We start from the raw sequence: 19,068 nt of genomic DNA, 5'->3' as shown, positions 1-19,068 counted from the left end.
AAATAATTTGGACAAGCTTGTAACTGTGAAACTTCAGTTTCTGACAAGGAAAACTAATGTTTTCCTGAGTCGATCCATGGGCACCTTTTCATTCAGGGGTTTGCTTTGGCTTGACTTAAGCCAGATGAAAGTTTATTTTAGTCCATAAATTGCTTGGCTCCAAAGAAAAACCACCCAAGCAAAATCCTGGATGTATCCGGCGAAGAATTCCCCAAAAAATAACAAGGGAGTTGTAGAGCAGAGTGGCACCAGTGAGAGTGAGAGGAAGAAATATGGAGAGTAAGATGCTTCTTACAAGGTTGACTGATCGCACCTCTCCCCCTGTGAGTCTGACCTTGGTCATGTTACAGCATAACACAAGGCAGCTCTGAACCCATTCACTCTCTCACATAAGTGTGATGCATAAGCACCCTTCACTGGAAGTCTGTACTAGTTATGGCCTGGTTGGAATCCATGAGAAGAGGAAAAGTATGCGATGTGAAAGTAAGAAAAAGGTCCCAAGTTCAGTTTAAATTCCTCTGAGGTCATTGCCATGTCGGAGTGGTCCCTGAAAAAATCTTAACAAGTAGGAAATACACTTGTTTAAATACTTCCAGATGCGACGAGATTGGATTAGTCAACTAAACATATTCCAGTATTAGACTATAAAGCTTATTTAGTGTTCAGCATGATTTCCTACACTAATTTCGGTGTAAGATGGGCGACTTCCAAACCGCTGCCACCACAGGTCTCTCATTAGTGGGTATGTGGGTGTGGGAGGTTGGTGATTCATATGTACATCCCTGCATTCGTGCAGCCCTGTGCCCTCGCTCTTGTTTTTTCCCAGTATCAGATGGCGCTCTGGCTGACCCCTGGGCCCTGCCCCTGCAGTCGCTCCTCTTTTTTCCCCACATCAGCCACGTTCTCACCACATCACGCTGATGCAGAGGGGAAGACTGTGGTCGGGCAATTAACTGAGCCCCCGTGCCGTGCCAAACAAAACTTCCTCGGCTGTTTTTACAGCAAAGTCCTTCAAATTATGGTTTTCATACATGCAGGGAGCAGAGCTGAGCCATCTGATGTTGCTTTGTCACTGTCACATGTTACTGTGCTCTGAACGCAAAGCAGCAAAGTTCTCGCTGGAGTTAAGGTGAAACAGGATAGGTGTGCTGGTGGGAAAAATCTCTGCTTGTTGATAATATGTAGAAAAGATGAATGAATGAATGAATGAAGGCCTTTCATTGGGGTTCAACCCTGCAGCCTGGAGAAATCCCCTCCACCCAGGTTTAGCAGTTTGTTTCCTACTATGTTTCAGATTTAGCACAGTGCTGGACCAGACTCTATAAGGACTCACAACGTGCGTACTCTTCTGTGAAATTTCCCATCATGATCGCTCACCAAACTGGTCATAAATCAAATCAGTTTACTCTTTCGGATCATTTATGTGTTTCTGCAACAAATTCACCCTTAAATTAACCTTTGACACATTCCTAAACATCACTCATGCTTTATGTTTAACACCAACACTTGTCTTACAAGCCAAGACAACTGTTGACAACTGTTGATTCAGGTTTTGAATTATGAGGTAAACGTGTTGGCTTGGTCCCAGGATGAGACTGCCGCTCTGAACAGCTTATGGGAAGGACACAAGATGTGCTCAATTTGTGACATCACTAATTGATGAATCATGGGAAAATCTTGTTGTACCTTTTTTTCTTTCTGGTTGAAATGTGGTTCAAACCATACAACCATATTTCACAGTTTTTCACATTAAACAGAGAAACACTGGTTATGTCAGTAACGACTATAGGCTATGGCAAGGCAACAACAGAGGAGGCTTCTAGAGAGCTTGTTAATCAAAAGACAGTGAGTTCATGAGGAGGGTTAAAGGGACAGTAGCTAAAATGAAATGATTTGACAGCAACACTGCCTCAGCCGCGCAATAGTCGCACACTCTCATTGCACTCTGAGGCTGGTACTCCCAATAGCATGCAGAGAGCAGTCAGTCATCATGGCATCATTGTTTATCTTGCAAAGTGCTCTGTGGCATTTTTCAAAATAAAAAGCACACGAGAATCACCCGTTATGTCCTCCATAGTAGAAATGTATGTAGGCCTATTCACATTTAGGAAATGAGATGGGGTTCTGCCCAAAGTCAAGCACAATAAAAGTAATGTTAAAGTAACAAGTAACGTTAAAAGTTTCCTTCCATTGAGGGTAACTAAGTAAAGTAAGGGACTACTTTTTTAAGAAGTAATGTGAAACGAGCAAACACTACTTTTTAAAAGTAACTTCCCCAACGCTGGTGTTTGGCAAATCACTTATATAAAGTAACTCGTCATAGTTACTCGTTTCTTTCAAATCCTCAAAAGACTGCTCCAGACTCGACATTATTGCATCTAGTTCTCCTCTGTTTCTGTTTCGGCGCATTGAGGATTGTAACAACACCCCCATCAGCCTATGTGAACTCTGGGACTGATTAGCTTACCATGAAATTCTGCTGTACCTTAAGCCAATCATCATCATTTATTAAGTCAGTCACCCCATGTCAGAGCCAGGTTGGATAACAGTTGTTAGATATCAGTGCATAATAACACGCCGCATTTCACTGTCAGTAATGGTAACAGCATTGTATCAATTAAAAAGTAATTAATTACTGAAAAACAATAATGCTGTTAGTAACGCTGTTATTTTTAACCCCATTATTGCCAACACTGGAGATATTGCCCCAGCAATACAGTCCAGAAATTTAATGTCTCCAAGGGACAATAGAAATCCAGAAAGCCAGCATAAAACTCCATTTTGTTTTGGTTTATTGCCCGTAGATTTTGCTTTTAGCAAAGGCTTTTTTGATGAACTTAGTGTAAATTCATAACCTAAAAAGCATGGGAGACTTACAAAAACAAGGCTGGAAGTAGACAAGGCTGGAAGTAGACAAGGTTTTGGATTAGACATTCGAGAGTAAATTGTATTTTTGAGACAATTTTCCCTTTTTTTTTTCCTGCAGTCCCAAAAAGACTAAAATAAAATTTACTGAAAAGAGAAAAAAATACAGGGAACTTTTGACTAAAGATTCATTAGTCACTTTTTGTCATAAATGAATTGGTCTATCTCAAAATGGTCACAGTAACTCATCACAGTATCTTCCTTCAGTCTGGGGCTTTTATCTGGTAAACAGTCCAAAAGTATTCACTATGCAATGATTAAAAAAAAAAACAGAAATGATACATATTCTACACTATTTACTCTAATTAAACTTCTCTAAAGTCGACATTTCACCTCGCTGTAGTCTAACACTGTGTAGCTGACTGGGCTTTTCTCACAGAGGGGCTATGTGGACGAGGGGAGGATGGGTTCATTTATTTGGTTACTTTGCTGTTGGCAGACGTCTGTGGATTTAAAGCCTGTGAACGTTCTTCCTGGTGTGATGACTTTGCAGGTGCGTGAGCAGCAGAAACACAGTTTTCTCAGCTGCTGTCATTTCACGGAATAAATGTAGCATCTGTTTGCTACATGGGAAGTGCAAACATCCGTTATGGGAGCGTCCGCTGCCCCATGCTGCTGTTTGCCCTGTGAGGTTAGGGCTACCTCTGTTTGTCTACCTTCGCCTCTTCTCCTCCACACTTCCCCTCTAAACCCACCCTCCCTATTGACAAGTCACAGACGCTGCCGTGTTGAACAGAATATCTGCACACTTTTTGATTCTACTTCTTTTTCCAATCTGTTCTCCTCAGGTGAACAACAATGGCCTGGTGTCTTTCCTGAGGGAGGTGTCTCAGTTCACACCGGTGGCTTTTCCAATCGCTGGGGACAGGAGGGTTGTGGCGCCGTTCTGGGCTGATGTTGACAACCGGCGAGCAGGGAGAGTCTTCTACAGAGAGAGCCTGGAGCCCTCCATCCTGAGAAGGGCTTCAGGTGACGTCAGGACGTACTTTTCAGAGTTCCCCAACTTCAACGCCACATGGGTCCTCATCTCTACATGGCACCAAGTTACTTTCTTTGGAGGCAACTCGAACACACCGGTATAATCTAACACTTTACTGCACCCCCATTCTTTCCAAGTTTCAAGTGTCTCTGGGGTCCAGATGAGTGATTCCCACTTGACTGCATTCAAAGATGAACAACAAAAATCTACCTCCCCTTGTTGAGAAAAAGCACCAAACCAAAACACCCAACCAGAACATATAATTAACGTGTTTATAAAACAGCACAGATAATCAGATCAGTATTTTCTACACCAGGCAAAATGCATGTGTTGGTTTGAGGTGAGCCCTCACGGCTATGGAAAGTTTTGTTGGTGCAGTTTCTCCTTGGTAAACACCAACAGCCTCAAGAGCTGCATCTGTCCACAGAGCTGTCAGTCATGAAGTAAAACACCAAGTTACCAATTAAAGCTGACCTCTCAGGGAAAAAAAAAGATTTGGTAATAAATCAGCATGATTTAGTCCAAGAATGACTGAACTAAAGTGTCAGATACACTGTTTGAGATGATGATGTTCTGATGCAATAATGGTTCCTTCTGCAAAATCCTCTGCGATCAGCAAAGATGGTGTGAGTGAGTGAATGTGATGAGTAAAAGCCCTTTAAGTGGTCAAGTTAGGTTGTCAAGAAGACCTAACAAATATATACATTTGTAAAAAATATACAGTATAAGTCCGTCAGCCAATTACAACCAGTCAGGAAAGGTATCCAAGAAGTTTGTACCCAAAGTTCTTTAGGTACCAGCTCAACAACAGTTCTTGACGTAGACAAACCACACTTTCTTACTCAGCAAGCTTTCATTTTGGTTATGGTTAAAATCCTGGGTATAATCTTCATACTTTACAAAATTATATGCAGTCAGTTAAAGCACAAGCTCGATTTTAAAGAGGGGGTATTTTTCTCATTTACGGGCTTTATACTGTCTCTCTGATTTCTCAGTAGCTTTTTATAATTTATAGCTTAGAATACTTCTTTACTGATCCCGGCTTCATTTCAACCCAATGTGAAACACTTCATATGCCACTGTCTCTTTAAGACCTCCCAAGCATTCTGGAAGCCTCTTCTACTGTTGCCATACAACACAAAGTATTATCTTTCTTTTTTAAAATAACTGTTGTTTTTTGTTTGTTTTGGTTTTTATCTGTTTTTTAAGTCTTATTCAGAAAGGAGAGGACAGTGGATAGAGCAGAAAATATGGTAAGAGTGACAAACGTTAAAGGAGCCATAGGTTGGATGTGAACCAGCGCCAAGGGGCTAGCCTGATGGGGTACGCCACCTGACTACTTGGCTAAATCTGTGTGCCCCGAATTTTTTCTTTTTTCTTTTTGAAATGAAAAAGTGTAAATGATGCTTTAAACACCCTCAAATTGGTCAATTAGTGATATAAAAACAACTTTCTGGGAGCACAGATATGGCTTGATGGTTTAGGTTTAGCCCTCGACTGAATAGCCTGGGTTTGAGTCCAACCTGTTGCCTCTTTCTCACATGTCACTTCCCACTCTCACCCTGTTCCCTGCTCAATCCACTGTCCAGTCCTCTGATTAAAGACATAAAAGCCTGAAAAATATCTTCAAAAAATAAATACTGCTTTTATGGATCTATCTTGGAATCACAGCTTTTGTGGAAATCATGAGAGCAGACAAACATAAAAACTATTGCAGCCGACATACACTTTTTATTTCTGCACCCTTTGTGACACTTCATATTATTATTTCACTATTGCACAATATAACCTCTAAAGGTTTCCTCAGCCCCTTCAAGCATCCTCTCTCCTACAGAATGCCAAATAAGCTGACAGCCTCCATAATAAACATTGACTGACTGATTGACTTACTTATCCACACTGGACATGAGTTGTAGAGTTGGTAGAGGTTTCTTTATCTCATCTCATTGGGATGAAGTAGAAACTACTGGCCTAGATAATCTTGGACTCTCAGAGACCATTCTTGCTGTTAATGTTTAAAAATTGGATTTATTGTGTGATAAGGAAACAGAGCTATTGGGTTTCTCTCAGTGATAATTGTAGGATGATTGGAATATCTCTTGTGCCTCAACAAAAGGTCCAGATGAGTCGATTAAGCCTCTAGCCTGACTGAGTTTAAGGAATCTATCGTTAATACCAGGAGTCTTTGAGATGCATTTCTTGGGAATCAGGAAATGTTTTAACCGAGCCTGTTCCTCTTTATGCAGGTAAATACTTTCCAAGTGGTGCTCATTACAGATGGAGAGCTTTCCTTCACTATATTCCAGTACAATAACATCACTTGGACGACAGGCATGCATGCCAGCAGTGGAGGAAACCTGGCTGGGCTGGGAGGGATTGCAGCGCAGGTAAGATCCCATGATGGTTGTTTTCTTTATGAAATGAGTACGTTCAGTATGATCCCCTCTTATTCAGCTGTCTTTTGTGATGTCTCCCTCCTCATTACTCTCCTCCCAGGCAGGTTTTAACGCTGGTGATGGCCAGCGTTACTTCAACATCCCCGGCTCTCGCACAGCTGATGTGGTGAACGTAGAGGGGACCACCAATGTGGGCTACCCTGGCAGATGGGTCTTCCGGATAGATGACGCCAACGTGGAAGTGGGTGGCTGTAATAACTCGGGTAAGTCCTGCTTCAAAGGGATTAGATCATTTCCTCCTGGCTGGCTTTGAACTCCTCTTCCTGTGACCTGGCTCCGCAGCGTCCGTGTGCCCACACCTGAGACCGTGTCTGAACGGGGGCCAGTGCATTGATGACTGCATCACAGGTAACCCCTCCTTCACCTGCTCCTGCTTGGCTGGCTTCACCGGTCGACGGTGCCAGATAGGTGAGTTATGGTTGACACTGCTTCCTGCTCTGTCTTCGCCTGACACACACTGCACTCTGTGAATGAAAACCTGTCGACCTGAGATCCAGGAAAAACAATGTCAACCTGTGCAAAAAGGATTAGTTTCACTGACCTGCTGATGGGACACCTGGATACTTCCTTAATACCCCTATTACCTCAGACCTTTCCAGACTAACTAACCTTGGCCAGATGTTTTATCTTAATTAAAAGAGTCAAACTACATCCTTTGTATTCCTGCTTGTCTCTGTAGATGTCGATGAGTGTGCCTCCAGTCCGTGCCAGAACGGAGGGACTTGTGAAGACCAGATTAATGGTTTTGTCTGTCAGTGCCCTCCTGGATACACTGGAAACCAGTGTGAAACAGGTACAAATGATTTTCCACTTGTGGTCATGTCATGATTAAAATGTTGTTGGATCGACTTTAAGTTTTAATCATCAGATTTAAAAATCTAAATCTACAATTCTTCACAGACTTTTTTTTTTTTCTACTTACGTGTCCAAGGGAAAATTTCAAAAAACAACACAGCTCAGCCAACCAGTAGCCTGCAGCTGCACTTTTGGAAACACTGTGGTCACTGCAGAAATCAGAGATGACAGAGAAACAACAGAACTGGAAAATTCTCCTGCTTCTGACCCTCGCACTGAAAAAGACAATATTACCACGGAGCTGTTGACATTCCATAAAGAGGAGGATAAAATGCTCCACTTAGGTTCCTAAATGTATGCAATTTTAAGCACTTTGATAAACTGAAGTCCCACAAACCAGTGTTCATTTGGTTGTTTCGTCTAACAAACACCTAAATAACCATATAAGGTAAGGCAGGTGTGCAAAAAGCATCATCATAAAGAAACACACCACTTGTCCAAACCTTTGCTTGAGTATTGCTATGATGTTAAAGCCTGTATTTGTATAGTCAAACTGCACATTTTGTATAGCTTTCCTGATCCCTGGAGACAGAAGAGTTAACACCAGTCAAACTTAAACTCAAACTCATCTTTTTTTTATGTTGCTTTTTTTCATTTGGTCAATCATGCAGCCCCAAGTGTTTCATAAAAAAATCAATCCATTAACTTTACTTTGGAGAGGCCTTTACAACACGCAAGGTGACCTAAGTGCTTTCCATTAAAATCAGGATGCAACAATTCAAATTCAATTCAATAAAATACAATACAGTTCAATAAAAATGGCAAGAATATCTCATCCTATTACTGTATGTTAATAGCCAGTCTGAATAAATAGGTTTTGAGCCTGGATTTAAAAAGTCCAAAGTCAGCATTGGTGCGGATTTCAGTTGGGCTTGTTGGGCACCCAGAGCCTGGGCCCAGCGACCCAGAAAACCCAGTCACCCCAATCACCCCAGTGTTGAGTCCTTGCTCTTGGGACTTCAAGCAAAAAAAAAGACAGAAAACAGCAGACACTAAATTTTCAAAAGACTAAAACTAGAGGGAAAATGAGGATCATAAAAAAGGGGTCCATAAAGTGTCTTTACAATTTAGAAACTATATCACCAGAACAGTTAAAGAGATGTCTTAATCAGATTTGTTCTATGTATTCAGTAGTTATCAAAGTTTTAATCTCATTTCATTTGTGTGTTTCAGGTATCCCGTTGATAAAAGAGGTATCAATAATGATAATAATAAATGAATATTTAAATAAATGATAATAAATAATCTTATGGAAATGGCTGATCCTCTTGAAAGGCATTATGTGTGTCACAATCTACTGAACAAAGATACAGGACATCATCAATTTGAAGCAAAAAATCACTGATGCCATCGCCACCAATAATGAGGCTACCCTAGAGTGAACATGGCAAGACACTGAGTACTGTCTTGGTGGGCTTTGTAAAATTAATGTTGCCCATATAGATATTTATTAATTTAGTGTAAAAAAAAAAAAAAACTTCAATCTGCTTCCACTTTTTGTAACATTTTTTTTTTAATTTTAAAGGAACTTAATGAACACCCTGCCCTTCAATACTCAAATAAAATCTATTCAGTAAAACAGGAGCAGAGGATTCTGGCACAATTTCACTGCCTTATGAGGTGCATAGGGAGGGGAAAACGTCTTCAAAGGGTCAGAAGAAAGTTGTTCTCTTTTCCCTTTGGAGTATTCCAGTTAGTTGAAATTAAAACTTGTGATAACTCTTTTTGGGAGGTTTTCTTGAGAATGTCAGAAAACTGCTAACAGGCCTTATTTAAAACTCCTTTGAGAATTTTCAAGTGCTTGCAAAACAGACTGAAATTGAGTTTGAATTCTCTTTATAAGCCAAAAAGCAAACCACCAGTCAAAAGATAATTATTTCCTCTTGGATATTTGGAGGTCTAAACCTGCTGTCTGTGGGAAGGTGTTTGCCTGTGTGCTTCTAAAAGAGCCTTTTCTTACTAAAATCCATAAGCAGTTATCCTTTGAGTTACACTGTTTAGTTTATTGTTACACAGCACAAGGTGGCAGATAAAACGACCCATACATGTTCAGGAGAAATTCAGCAGAGTGATTAGAGACACTCCTGTCCACAGGGGGCGCTAAAATCAATGCAAACTCAAGTCCCTAACACGAGCTTTGAACAGCATAAGGAAGGAAATATTACTTTCTAGAAAAGCATAAAGTTACCCTGGACATGTTGCTCTAATGTGGACATTTTTACAACTCATAAAAAAACTTTTCCTACTTCTTGCTCCAAATGCACTTCTGACCTGGAAAAATTCTGATTAATCAAAATAATTTTGTGCCTCATCAAGCAGTTTCCAAACAAAAAAAGTATTTTAGAATATCTCGGTCCTGCTCTCTGTTCCTATTCCCACAGTTTGGCCTGTGGAGATGTTTCAAACCTCTTCTAATACCTTTCACAGCCAGCAGCACATACTTGCAGAGTGAGGGGAGCAGTGTGGCGGATATATTAATCAGCTGAGTAAATATTCCATGTGTGTGTGCGTCTGTCCTGGTGTGTGTGTGTGTTACAGACATTGACGAGTGCAGAGACAGGCCATGCCTCAACAACGCGTCGTGTGTACAAGGCAGTGGCGGCTTCACCTGTGTGTGTGAGCCCGGGTACACTGGTGTCCTGTGTGAGACAGGTGAGCTGGATTCTTTCTCACTCTGGGGAGAAAGTAGGCACCGTTCTCCAGAGGAAATATTTCTGCTGGTTTTTACATCAAACTCAGTCATTTTGGCAGCTGTTCTCATCCAAAGCTTCCCAGTCTACTTAGACAAATGGGTCCAAGTTAAGGATACGGTTGATTTCATTTGCAATTACAATTCATCCTTTCCTTTTCTTGGGTCACACAGTGTAGCAATGGGGAAGTTCACTGAACCCAGGTCTGTTTGAAGACTCCTCTCCTAATCTTGTTTGTCTGGTGATTGATTGTTGATAGAACTTGAACCTAACAGGGAATTGAATTTTCAGACCCTGCACAGTTCATGAATCCTTGTATCTACATGAGACAGGATTACTCTTTAATACGAGACACCTGCTCAATGAAACTTTATGCTCTAAGAGGGGAAGTTCAGTGCTCCAAACCCAGACGGCAGCCTCTTGCTTCTCCAAGGTTCAAGCTTGAAAAATCATCATGTGAAACTGAATCAACAGCTGATAAACTTCTCTTGTCCGCTGAACTGACTTTTGTGCATCCTCCAGACATAAACGAATGCAAGCCCCAGCCCTGTCTGAACGGAGGAGAGTGCGTTGATCAGGTGGCCAACTTCACCTGTATATGTCCGGCTCCCTTCACAGGAATGCTCTGTGAGACAGGTGACTGTTATTCTGTGTGAACTCTGCCAGAAAAGCATGTTTGGAAAACTGGGTCTTGGTAGAAAATGCTGACATACTTTAGCCTGTTAGTCCTACTTTTGCCTTGGCTTCATGTAATGAAGCTTTCTTCCAACTGGGACAAGCACAAAGGGAATCCAATCATACCTCTTTGAGATCAAAACCAGTATTTATGGCTCTGAACTTTGTTCCAGTGAGCTGGTTCTGCTGCTCCTCCATTGTTCTTGAAAATTCAACATTACTGCTACTGCATAGATTTACAACATGTAGGAATTTGGTAGGGTCAACTATCTTGGCAACTGCTGTAGCAGAAACTTTAGTATCCCTGTAATGTAGCCAATACAGAACACCATTAAGTAAATGCTTTCAATGTGTTGTACTGATAGGAAATAAGATAAGAATGTGTACTTTTAGATAAGTCCAAAAACGTACTTATCAGGTAATGAGGTTGAGCAATGATGAAAAAAATCAGATTTCATAGCTCTCTGCAGCCTTCAAACAAGTCTTTCAAACAAGTTTAAGGCTTTATTTTTCTAAAATCCAACACAGTACAATGACATTCAACATGATGGGTGCGTTACGATACAATATGCTCCAAAGTGGTGTGGTGCTTTCAGTAGGCTATGTTATGTTACAATGTAATAAACTTAAAGATGCTGTGAGGAGGATCTGTTTTAACTGCACTCCCTCGCCACCCTGTGGCCCGGAAACTGCTCATTGTCGTAAATTACTTTTAGCGAGGCGTGTGTTTGTTTAGGAATTAAATGGAGATCAGATCACTCTCCCGTTTTTTTTCTTCTGCTCTTCTGTCATTTTTCTGTCTGACAGTTAGGCTCCACCATCACTACATAATTAACCAAATAAATCATTTTTAGCAGACAAAAGCACAGATCTCTGTGTTTTATTTCTTCTCACTACTAAACTTCGTCAGCCAGCGTGGTGTTGTCATAGAGACCTAGACGTGCTGTGCTGGAAGCTAAAAAGTAGCGATTTAAACTAACCTGTAACCAGCAATATCAGTGCTGATAACCTCCTTTTAAGTGTGGTGTACAATCAGATGTATATCTAGAAGGGAGATTTTTTTCAGGACCACTTTCAAACTCCACACAGCCCCTTAAATGGTGGGAATTAACGTCAGGCTTAAGTGGTTAAGTTTTTTCAAAAGGAATTTAAGACTTCCTTTATAAACAACTGGATATAATGCCTGTCACCAGGATTTGGTATGTTATGAAACAATGTGCTCCTATCCGATGCAGTGCAGTGCAGTATGTTACATTATGTTACATCATGTTACATAGGACTTTTTAAAGAGTAGGGGCAAAAAGATAAAAAGGGCAAAAACAGCACGTTTTGACACTGAAGAGGCCACTAAGTTCAGTATGTTTTTTGAGGATACCGTTTCCTGGGTGCGATATAATACAATTAATTGAGGAAATTTACCACAAAATAAAGTGCCACAGTTATTCCAAACATGTCTGAAATATAACCGGCTGTAATGCCTTTCAACAGGATTTGGTATTATCATACTTCAGTTCGATACAGTGCGGTTCAGTACAGTGCAGTGTGTTACATTACATTGATTGACATTACAATAAGTAACATTACATTTGGTTAGGTACACAAAATAGGTTAAGTAACTTTAAGTAACATTGCATTACGTTATGTTACGTTACGTTATGTTATGTTATGTAACGTTATGTTATGTTACGTTATGTTACGTTATGTTACGTTATGTTACGTTAAGTTATGTTACGTTACGTAATGTTATGTTACGTTATGTTACGTTATGTTACATTACGTTATGTTATGTTACGTTATGTTATGTTACGTTATGTTATGTGACGTTATGTTACGATACATTTCATTATGTTTTGTTACGTTATATTATGTTACGTTATGTTATGTTACGTTATGTTATGTAACGTTATGTTATGTTACGTTATGTTACATTACATTACGTTATGTTATGTTACGTTATGTTACATTAGATTATGTTATGTTTTGTTACGTTGTGTTTCGTTACGTTACGTTATGTTACGTTATGTTACATTACGTTACGTTAAGTTACGTCATGTTACGTTACGTTATGTTACGTTACGTTACGTTACGTTACATTACATTACGTTACATTACGTTACGTTACGTTACGTTACGTTACGTTACGTTACGTTATGTTTCTTTACGTTATGTTTCGTTACATTATGTTATGTTACGATTTGTCATGTTGCATTGAATTACATTATGTCATATTATAAAACATGACAATGTGATATGATATATAATGCCAAATATAACATGCTTAATCAGGGGAATTTACCTCAGACCTAATAGCTTCAGTTTTTAAAAAAAATCAATTTATGACTATCTTTCTCTGAAATTTAACTCAACATAATGTCTATCAGCAGGATTTGGTGTGGTATGATCCAATCCAACATGGTGCCGTGCAGTTAATTACATCATGCTCTCACATTCAGTTCAGGCTAGGTTATGTAGGTTACCTCACATTACGTCATGACACTTCTTGTAGCATTACATCATATTGCTTTACACCACGTAATGTGATAGTACATTGGATTACTTATGCAACATCATATCACATAATGTAATGCCTTGTTGCATTACATTACGATATTATTCACTCAATTCAGAAAACTTACCTCAGACTCAAGCGCTACAAATATATAGCTACCTCCAAAGTGTTATTGATAAATAAAATGAATAGAAATTAGTCATCTAAAGGCAGCAGCACTCTTGTCTTGGCAGTGACCAGTCAAGGACATTGGTGGTTTGATGTTTAACAGAAGCAACAGAAATCCTCTTTATACATTTTTAACCTTATTGTTCAGCACTGTGCCTGAACTCTATTGACTTCCTTCCTCAACAGTCCCCAAAGCCATACCAATTAAATCTTGAATTATCTGTTTTGACATTTACTACCAGAAGAAAGAGAGGAAATTATTATTATTATGTTATTTGGATGAACCAAACCTGTAAAACGTGTTCCTGTTTTCCTCTCGCAGAGTTGGTCGTGCCTCAAGTCAATTCAACTGAGGCAGAAAACCAAACAGGTAAAAGCAGGCACAGCTACCGCAAAAACGCTGCCAGATTTTTTTTTTCCCTTCACTCAAAGTTTGAGTCTTAAAGTTCGAGCCTGACTCTCTTCTCCATATGCAGACTCATGTGAAGGGGAAAACTGCAAGAAGCACCAGATCTGTGAACACACCAGCTCTGGAATCCACAACTGCACATGTGCTCCCGGCTTCTACGGCGACAAGTGTGAAGGTAACGTTCCCTCCCTGCAGGAAGCTGAGCAGGTAGAGCGCAGACTGGGGTAGTTAAAGAGCAGCTCTGCTATCCCACAGGAATTTGGAGCTGTGCCCCTGGAAGAGGCTGCTGTGATGATGGATTATTGTAATTATCAAAACTGACACAGCCTCACCCAGTTTACTACGGGAACCAGTCGCTTGATGTTGTGAATAATTGTTTTATAGCACATTTTTATTAGTTTACCAACAAGAGGAAGTGCTTTGTCTAGACTTGAAAAGGCCTCTTTATGAGTCGAAGCTGCTCTTTGGTATTCAGGTCATTTCTTCAGACAGAGCTGTTGAAATATGCATGCTTCCACACCGCTACTTGCTCCTCTGGAAGGTGGCCACTGCACCTCACTGTAAGTTCAAGCACAGCTGCTGCTTGCATAACCAAGGGGCAATTTGAAGGCAAAATATGTAAAAAGTAATCACCCTCTACCAAAGGTTCATAACTCCACCTCATAAATGAGCTGGAGTCATTTTTTATATGTGTAATGCCAGAGTCTCATTTTATTTTTTAGAAAACAACCATGAAGCCAATTAAAGCTCATTCAGGCTCCCATGAGAGGTCCGTGTCAACCTCTGATAACACTCACTGAAAGTTTTTTTTTCCCATCAAACACTCTTTGATAGTGTTTGAGCTCGAGCAGATGCATGGTGCTTCTCACCCTTGAGCTGAAATAACTATCTGTGCTTATATAGGCTCTCTTAAATCTTCTAAATACTTTCCTGCCTGGCTCACTTGGAAGGCACAGTGGAAAAAGGAGCACGATCCTCCAAGGAAGAGAAAGTAGTGGGACACAGAAGTGCCTAATCAGGCCCCTCAGATCAAAGGGCCCCGGCTGCACAGGTGGCCAATGAAAAGTGTCTCTTGCTAATTAACAATCCATTAATTGCCCCGAGGGCCATACATTTTGCTCGCAAAATATGCTCCATATCATCAGAAAAATAATACCCTCCACCGAGCTCCCAGGACTTCAAAGGGGAGCCATTTAGCTGTGATACGGCCGTGTCCTTTGATCCACTGCTGCAATTAGGAAGCAGAGGAAAATAAAAACATTCTTACAATTTGTACCGAGCGGATATGCAGCATGCTGACTGGTAATCCTCCAGTCCTGTAAACGGTGCTGGGAAAGAGAAATGACAGCGAATCAATACAAAGTTTACAGTAAAGCAGATGAAAGACACGGAGCATATGGTACACATGTTGACCATTTATGCCTTCTGCCTTTGTTTACAGTCAGACCAGTGCTGTAACATAACTTAAGGACTTTCTTTCATGTCGATCGAGCAGACTTCTCTCAAATACACACGTGATATCTCTCCTTCTCTCTCCCTTTCCTTTTTCTTGTGTTTGTAGATGAGTGTCTTTGCCAGAACGGGGGTGTCTGTGTGGACAACAATGGGACCTGTGAATGCCCCTCAGGTTACACAGGAGTCTACTGTCAGTTTGGTGGGTATGATACGTATAATCCTATCAAGGTGTAGGCCGTGTATTATACAGATATCTTTGAAACAAGGCTTGAGTTTAGAAGTATTTCACTGTATACCATCCAGTATACTATGCTACTTTTCTGGTGGTCTGAACAAATGGCAAATCTCTGTATGCAAACTACTTATTGAGAATCAATACCAATCTAGACTGGAAAATATTATGATTTTTGATTCTGAATAAATTTACTCAATGGATTAGGGATGCGTTTTAAATTTATATTTCATATCTAAATACTTTTTACCTTTGCAAAGGCTGCACAAAATTGGTGTTTTTGATTTAGGATATAACGTGTCATGATGAACTTAAATGGAGATATCTCAGTTCAAAAACATCCCATAAGGCTCAGGGAAGAATGAACATAAGAAAACAAATCAAACAGCAGGTGTTTAAGAAAAAACAGGTTTACCTTAGACTTAGCTGCCAACACTCCTGAGTTCCCGCTTTTTAACCCGTTCTCCTGATGTACTCTGTAATTTGTAATTTCTCCTGATTGTCTCTGGACTTATCACATTGATACCAATTAAAGGCTCGGTCATGAGTACTGTGAAGAATACGTGACGTCATGTTTTAAACCTCAATGCTACACAACTGTACACCAAATAACCTAATACCAGAACAAACACACACCTTGTCAAAAGTCACATCTTTACGACAGTGTGTGTGAGACTCCGGGCCAGAAGGTGGCAAGGCAGTCCAATTAAAACAGATCCTTCTCATAGCATCTTTAAGAAAAACAAAAAACCCTACGATGAGTGAGCCTTGTCCCTGACACAGTGTCCCTGTATCACTGACAACTCTACTAGGGACAAACAGATCTGTTATTTTGAAAGGAAAAAACAACCAGCTGACTGTAATTTTTTGACTTTATTGATTCCCATGGACATGACCATGAAGTGATGTTTTTCATCCCCATTACACTTAATAAGGATTTCATGCAAACTCCAAGACCAGTCTAACTTACCTAATGCCTTACATACAGAACTGCATATTTTACACATCTCCCCTGTGTTTTACTCCCTTTTTTGTGTCAGAGTCACCAAACCTGTAATAGAGTGATTACTGTACATGATATGGTGTAATAAGTATAATGGGCCTGAACAAGGTAACCATTGGATAAAGGTAGGCAATTAAATGTAGACTCCCTGGAGTCTTTACATTTGTATGACTGACATTATTCCAGCAGTCCATAACAGAAATGAAGGAGGAAAGAAAGACTTACAATCACTCAGAGTGCGTCATAAAATTTGAATGAGGAGCAACAAGTTAAATGAGTGACTTAGTTACATGACCTCACAAAGAGTCTTTGACGTTTGGACTCTTTGTGAGGGGGGGTTTCAGATCAAAGGATGTGGTTTTCTGAGTGACAGCAGGATAAATCTTCCATTAAGCCTGTTTACTGGTGGTTTCTAATAATGACTGGATGAACAATGAACTGATTGCCGATGATTCAGTGACAGGGAAGTGAAGAGCCACAAGATGTATGGTCAGCATGACCGAACTGAAGGCAGAGAAAGATAAGATGTAAAAAGTGATCAGACAACCTGATAGGCTGACAATGAGGCATCTTATTGGCCAGATGAGACCAGCTGATTGAACAGCTGACTGACCAATAACAGCCCAGAGGGTGACAGCAGGAAAAAGTGAGTGAGCTTGAATGAATGAGTGGGAAAAATGAGAGGCAGGCCACGCCTGTGAATGCAGATACAGTTCCCTTTGACCGACCTCGTACAGGAGCTTCTTTCAGCTTGAGGTGGTTGTGGCTCAGCGGTAGAGGCTGCCCTCCCTCAGTTGGAGGGTTGGCGGTTCGATGTCAGCTCCCACAGTCACATGATGAAGTGTCTCTGGGCAAGAGGCTGAACCCAAAATTACTCCCTGTGGCATAGCAAGTGGTGTGTGAATGGGATTAGTTAATAGTTATTGAAAAAAAGGCAGATTTCAGGCACTGTTTTCACTTTAAGCCCCAGCAAAAGTGGAACAAGTATTGAAACTTTATTGTTTTCAAACCAATAGATATCAAATCAGTTTGAATCGTGAATCGTGAATCGTGAATCGTGAATCGTGAATCGAATCGTGAATCGAATCTAATCTAATCAGAAATCAGGACCTTGTGGATCAGAATCGATCGAATCCATTTAGAAAATAAATGGCAATACCCAGCTCTACTACAGAACACAACTTTTGCTTACTTTTGTGCTAAATATATGTTGTCATTTTATACTGTGTTAACAAAGAACCAACATGAAGACAAAATAAGTGGTCCGATTTCCCCTTCATCCATCATGAGTAGAGACTCTTGCAGCATTTATTAAGTTAGAGTGGCAAAAAAAAACTTTCTAACAGACAGAAACCTCAAGCAGAAAACAGACTCATGTTGAGAGAGATGGACCAAAGACAAATTTAAGATTAAAACAGTTGATTGTTTAAAATGTGAAAGGATAACTAAACATTCTGATACTTAGATGGTCTTGTACATCCTCAATCAGGTGGCTGAAGTTTTACTAATTAAGGAAATAGTCATAGCACTGTTAAATGACAAAAAACCTACAATCAGGGCCTCTTTCTCCACAATGCATGACCTCTCCTTCCTCTCAGAAGTAACCCAGATGCCGTGCAGTAACAGCAGGCCGTGCCCTGATGGAGGCCCTTGCTTGGAGTACGGAGGAACCTACCTGTGTACCTGTCAGACTAGTGGATCAGAGCTCGATCACAGGGACTTCTACCCGTATGGTAAGACACTCAGGCACCAACCAAACAACAAGTCACTTTGCAGCTATGTGTCATTGCATCAGCAGCCGGTTGCCGTGGCTACCAACACATTTTCAAACACACTGGTCTGGGCAAGTGTTACCCTCCATTTGTAAAGAAAGGGTCACATTTGCAGTTTACATTTACAGCATGGAGAGGCGTTTCAAAGTGATTCATGCTCCTGGTTGAATTTGTGTTTCATCCAGGCTTTAAGAAACAAATAATCTGTGTTTCTCAGACGCTGAGCCTCATGTTTGTTTAAAGTAATGAATGTAGTGTTATGTTTCCTAGTGCACATGGAACACAGTCAAGTCTCGGTGTGTGTTTTTCAGTACAGCCCCGATCGGTCTGCGACTCCTCTCCGTGTCTGAATGGAGGCTACTGCTTTGAGCGGGATGGAGGCTACAGCTGCGAGTGCAAATACGGATACTGGGGGAAGCACTGTGAAAAAGGTAGCTTTATTAAAAAACACGAGCAAAGTGCCACCATTATTTTAACGTTATTACTCAGGCTTAAGTTTTAATACACCAGGAAACTTGCCATCGCTCGTAATGCTGCTTGAAATATTACAAAGCTAAAAGGCTTATGATATTTTGTGTGTGTGATTGATTTTTGAGCTGTTTTCCTGACTTGAACTGTAATGGGCTGGAACAGATTTATTTAGTGTGATTAAAAGTTAAGCGTGGTCCCCTCTCCATGTCTCTTTCCAGTTAGACTCAATACCTGTGCTTCTGGCCCCTGCCGCAACGGAGGCTCCTGTAAGGAGGAGGCAGGGAGCTACAGATGTGTGTGTCCGTACAGATTCACAGGAAAACACTGTGAAGTGGGTGAGTAACAACCTGAGGTAATAAACAACTTGTTTCCTTGCAGCTTTATGTGAAAGCATAAAGAGTTTGTTGTAAAACAAGTGACAGATCAACAGACACTAACACCATTTCTTTGAGTGGATTTTTTTTATAAT

General features: G+C 40.5%; 1 protein-coding gene across 2 annotated transcripts in view; it reads left to right on the top strand.

Annotated features, from left to right (window-relative positions):
- sned1 (sushi, nidogen and EGF-like domains 1) overlaps positions 1 to 19,068 on the top strand; it is a 46,010-nt gene that overhangs the window by 8,765 nt on the left and 18,177 nt on the right. Inside the window, exons 2-14 of one of the 2 annotated variants that reach the window (XM_074668230.1) lie at positions 3,714 to 4,001; positions 6,151 to 6,291; positions 6,401 to 6,563; positions 6,643 to 6,768; positions 7,040 to 7,153; positions 9,754 to 9,867; positions 10,428 to 10,541; positions 13,580 to 13,627; positions 13,734 to 13,841; positions 15,228 to 15,320; positions 17,958 to 18,089; positions 18,440 to 18,559; positions 18,818 to 18,934. In XM_074668230.1, coding sequence (XP_074524331.1) covers positions 3,714 to 4,001; positions 6,151 to 6,291; positions 6,401 to 6,563; positions 6,643 to 6,768; positions 7,040 to 7,153; positions 9,754 to 9,867; positions 10,428 to 10,541; positions 13,580 to 13,627; positions 13,734 to 13,841; positions 15,228 to 15,320; positions 17,958 to 18,089; positions 18,440 to 18,559; positions 18,818 to 18,934 — 1,678 coding nt within the window. Of the gene's footprint in view, positions 1 to 3,713; positions 4,002 to 6,150; positions 6,292 to 6,400; positions 6,564 to 6,642; positions 6,769 to 7,039; positions 7,154 to 9,753; positions 9,868 to 10,427; positions 10,542 to 13,579; positions 13,628 to 13,733; positions 13,842 to 15,227; positions 15,321 to 17,954; positions 18,090 to 18,439; positions 18,560 to 18,817; positions 18,935 to 19,068 lie in introns of both variants that reach the window. The other variant, XM_074668229.1, reaches the window with a different exon arrangement.

Source organism: Halichoeres trimaculatus, unplaced genomic scaffold, assembly GCF_033239565.1.
Source record: "Halichoeres trimaculatus isolate MK-OKI-2021-1 unplaced genomic scaffold, fHalTri1.1 fHalTri1_scaffold_4, whole genome shotgun sequence".
Lineage (NCBI taxonomy): Eukaryota > Metazoa > Chordata > Actinopteri > Labriformes > Labridae > Halichoeres > Halichoeres trimaculatus.
This window is presented reverse-complemented; position numbering and strand designations above follow the sequence as displayed.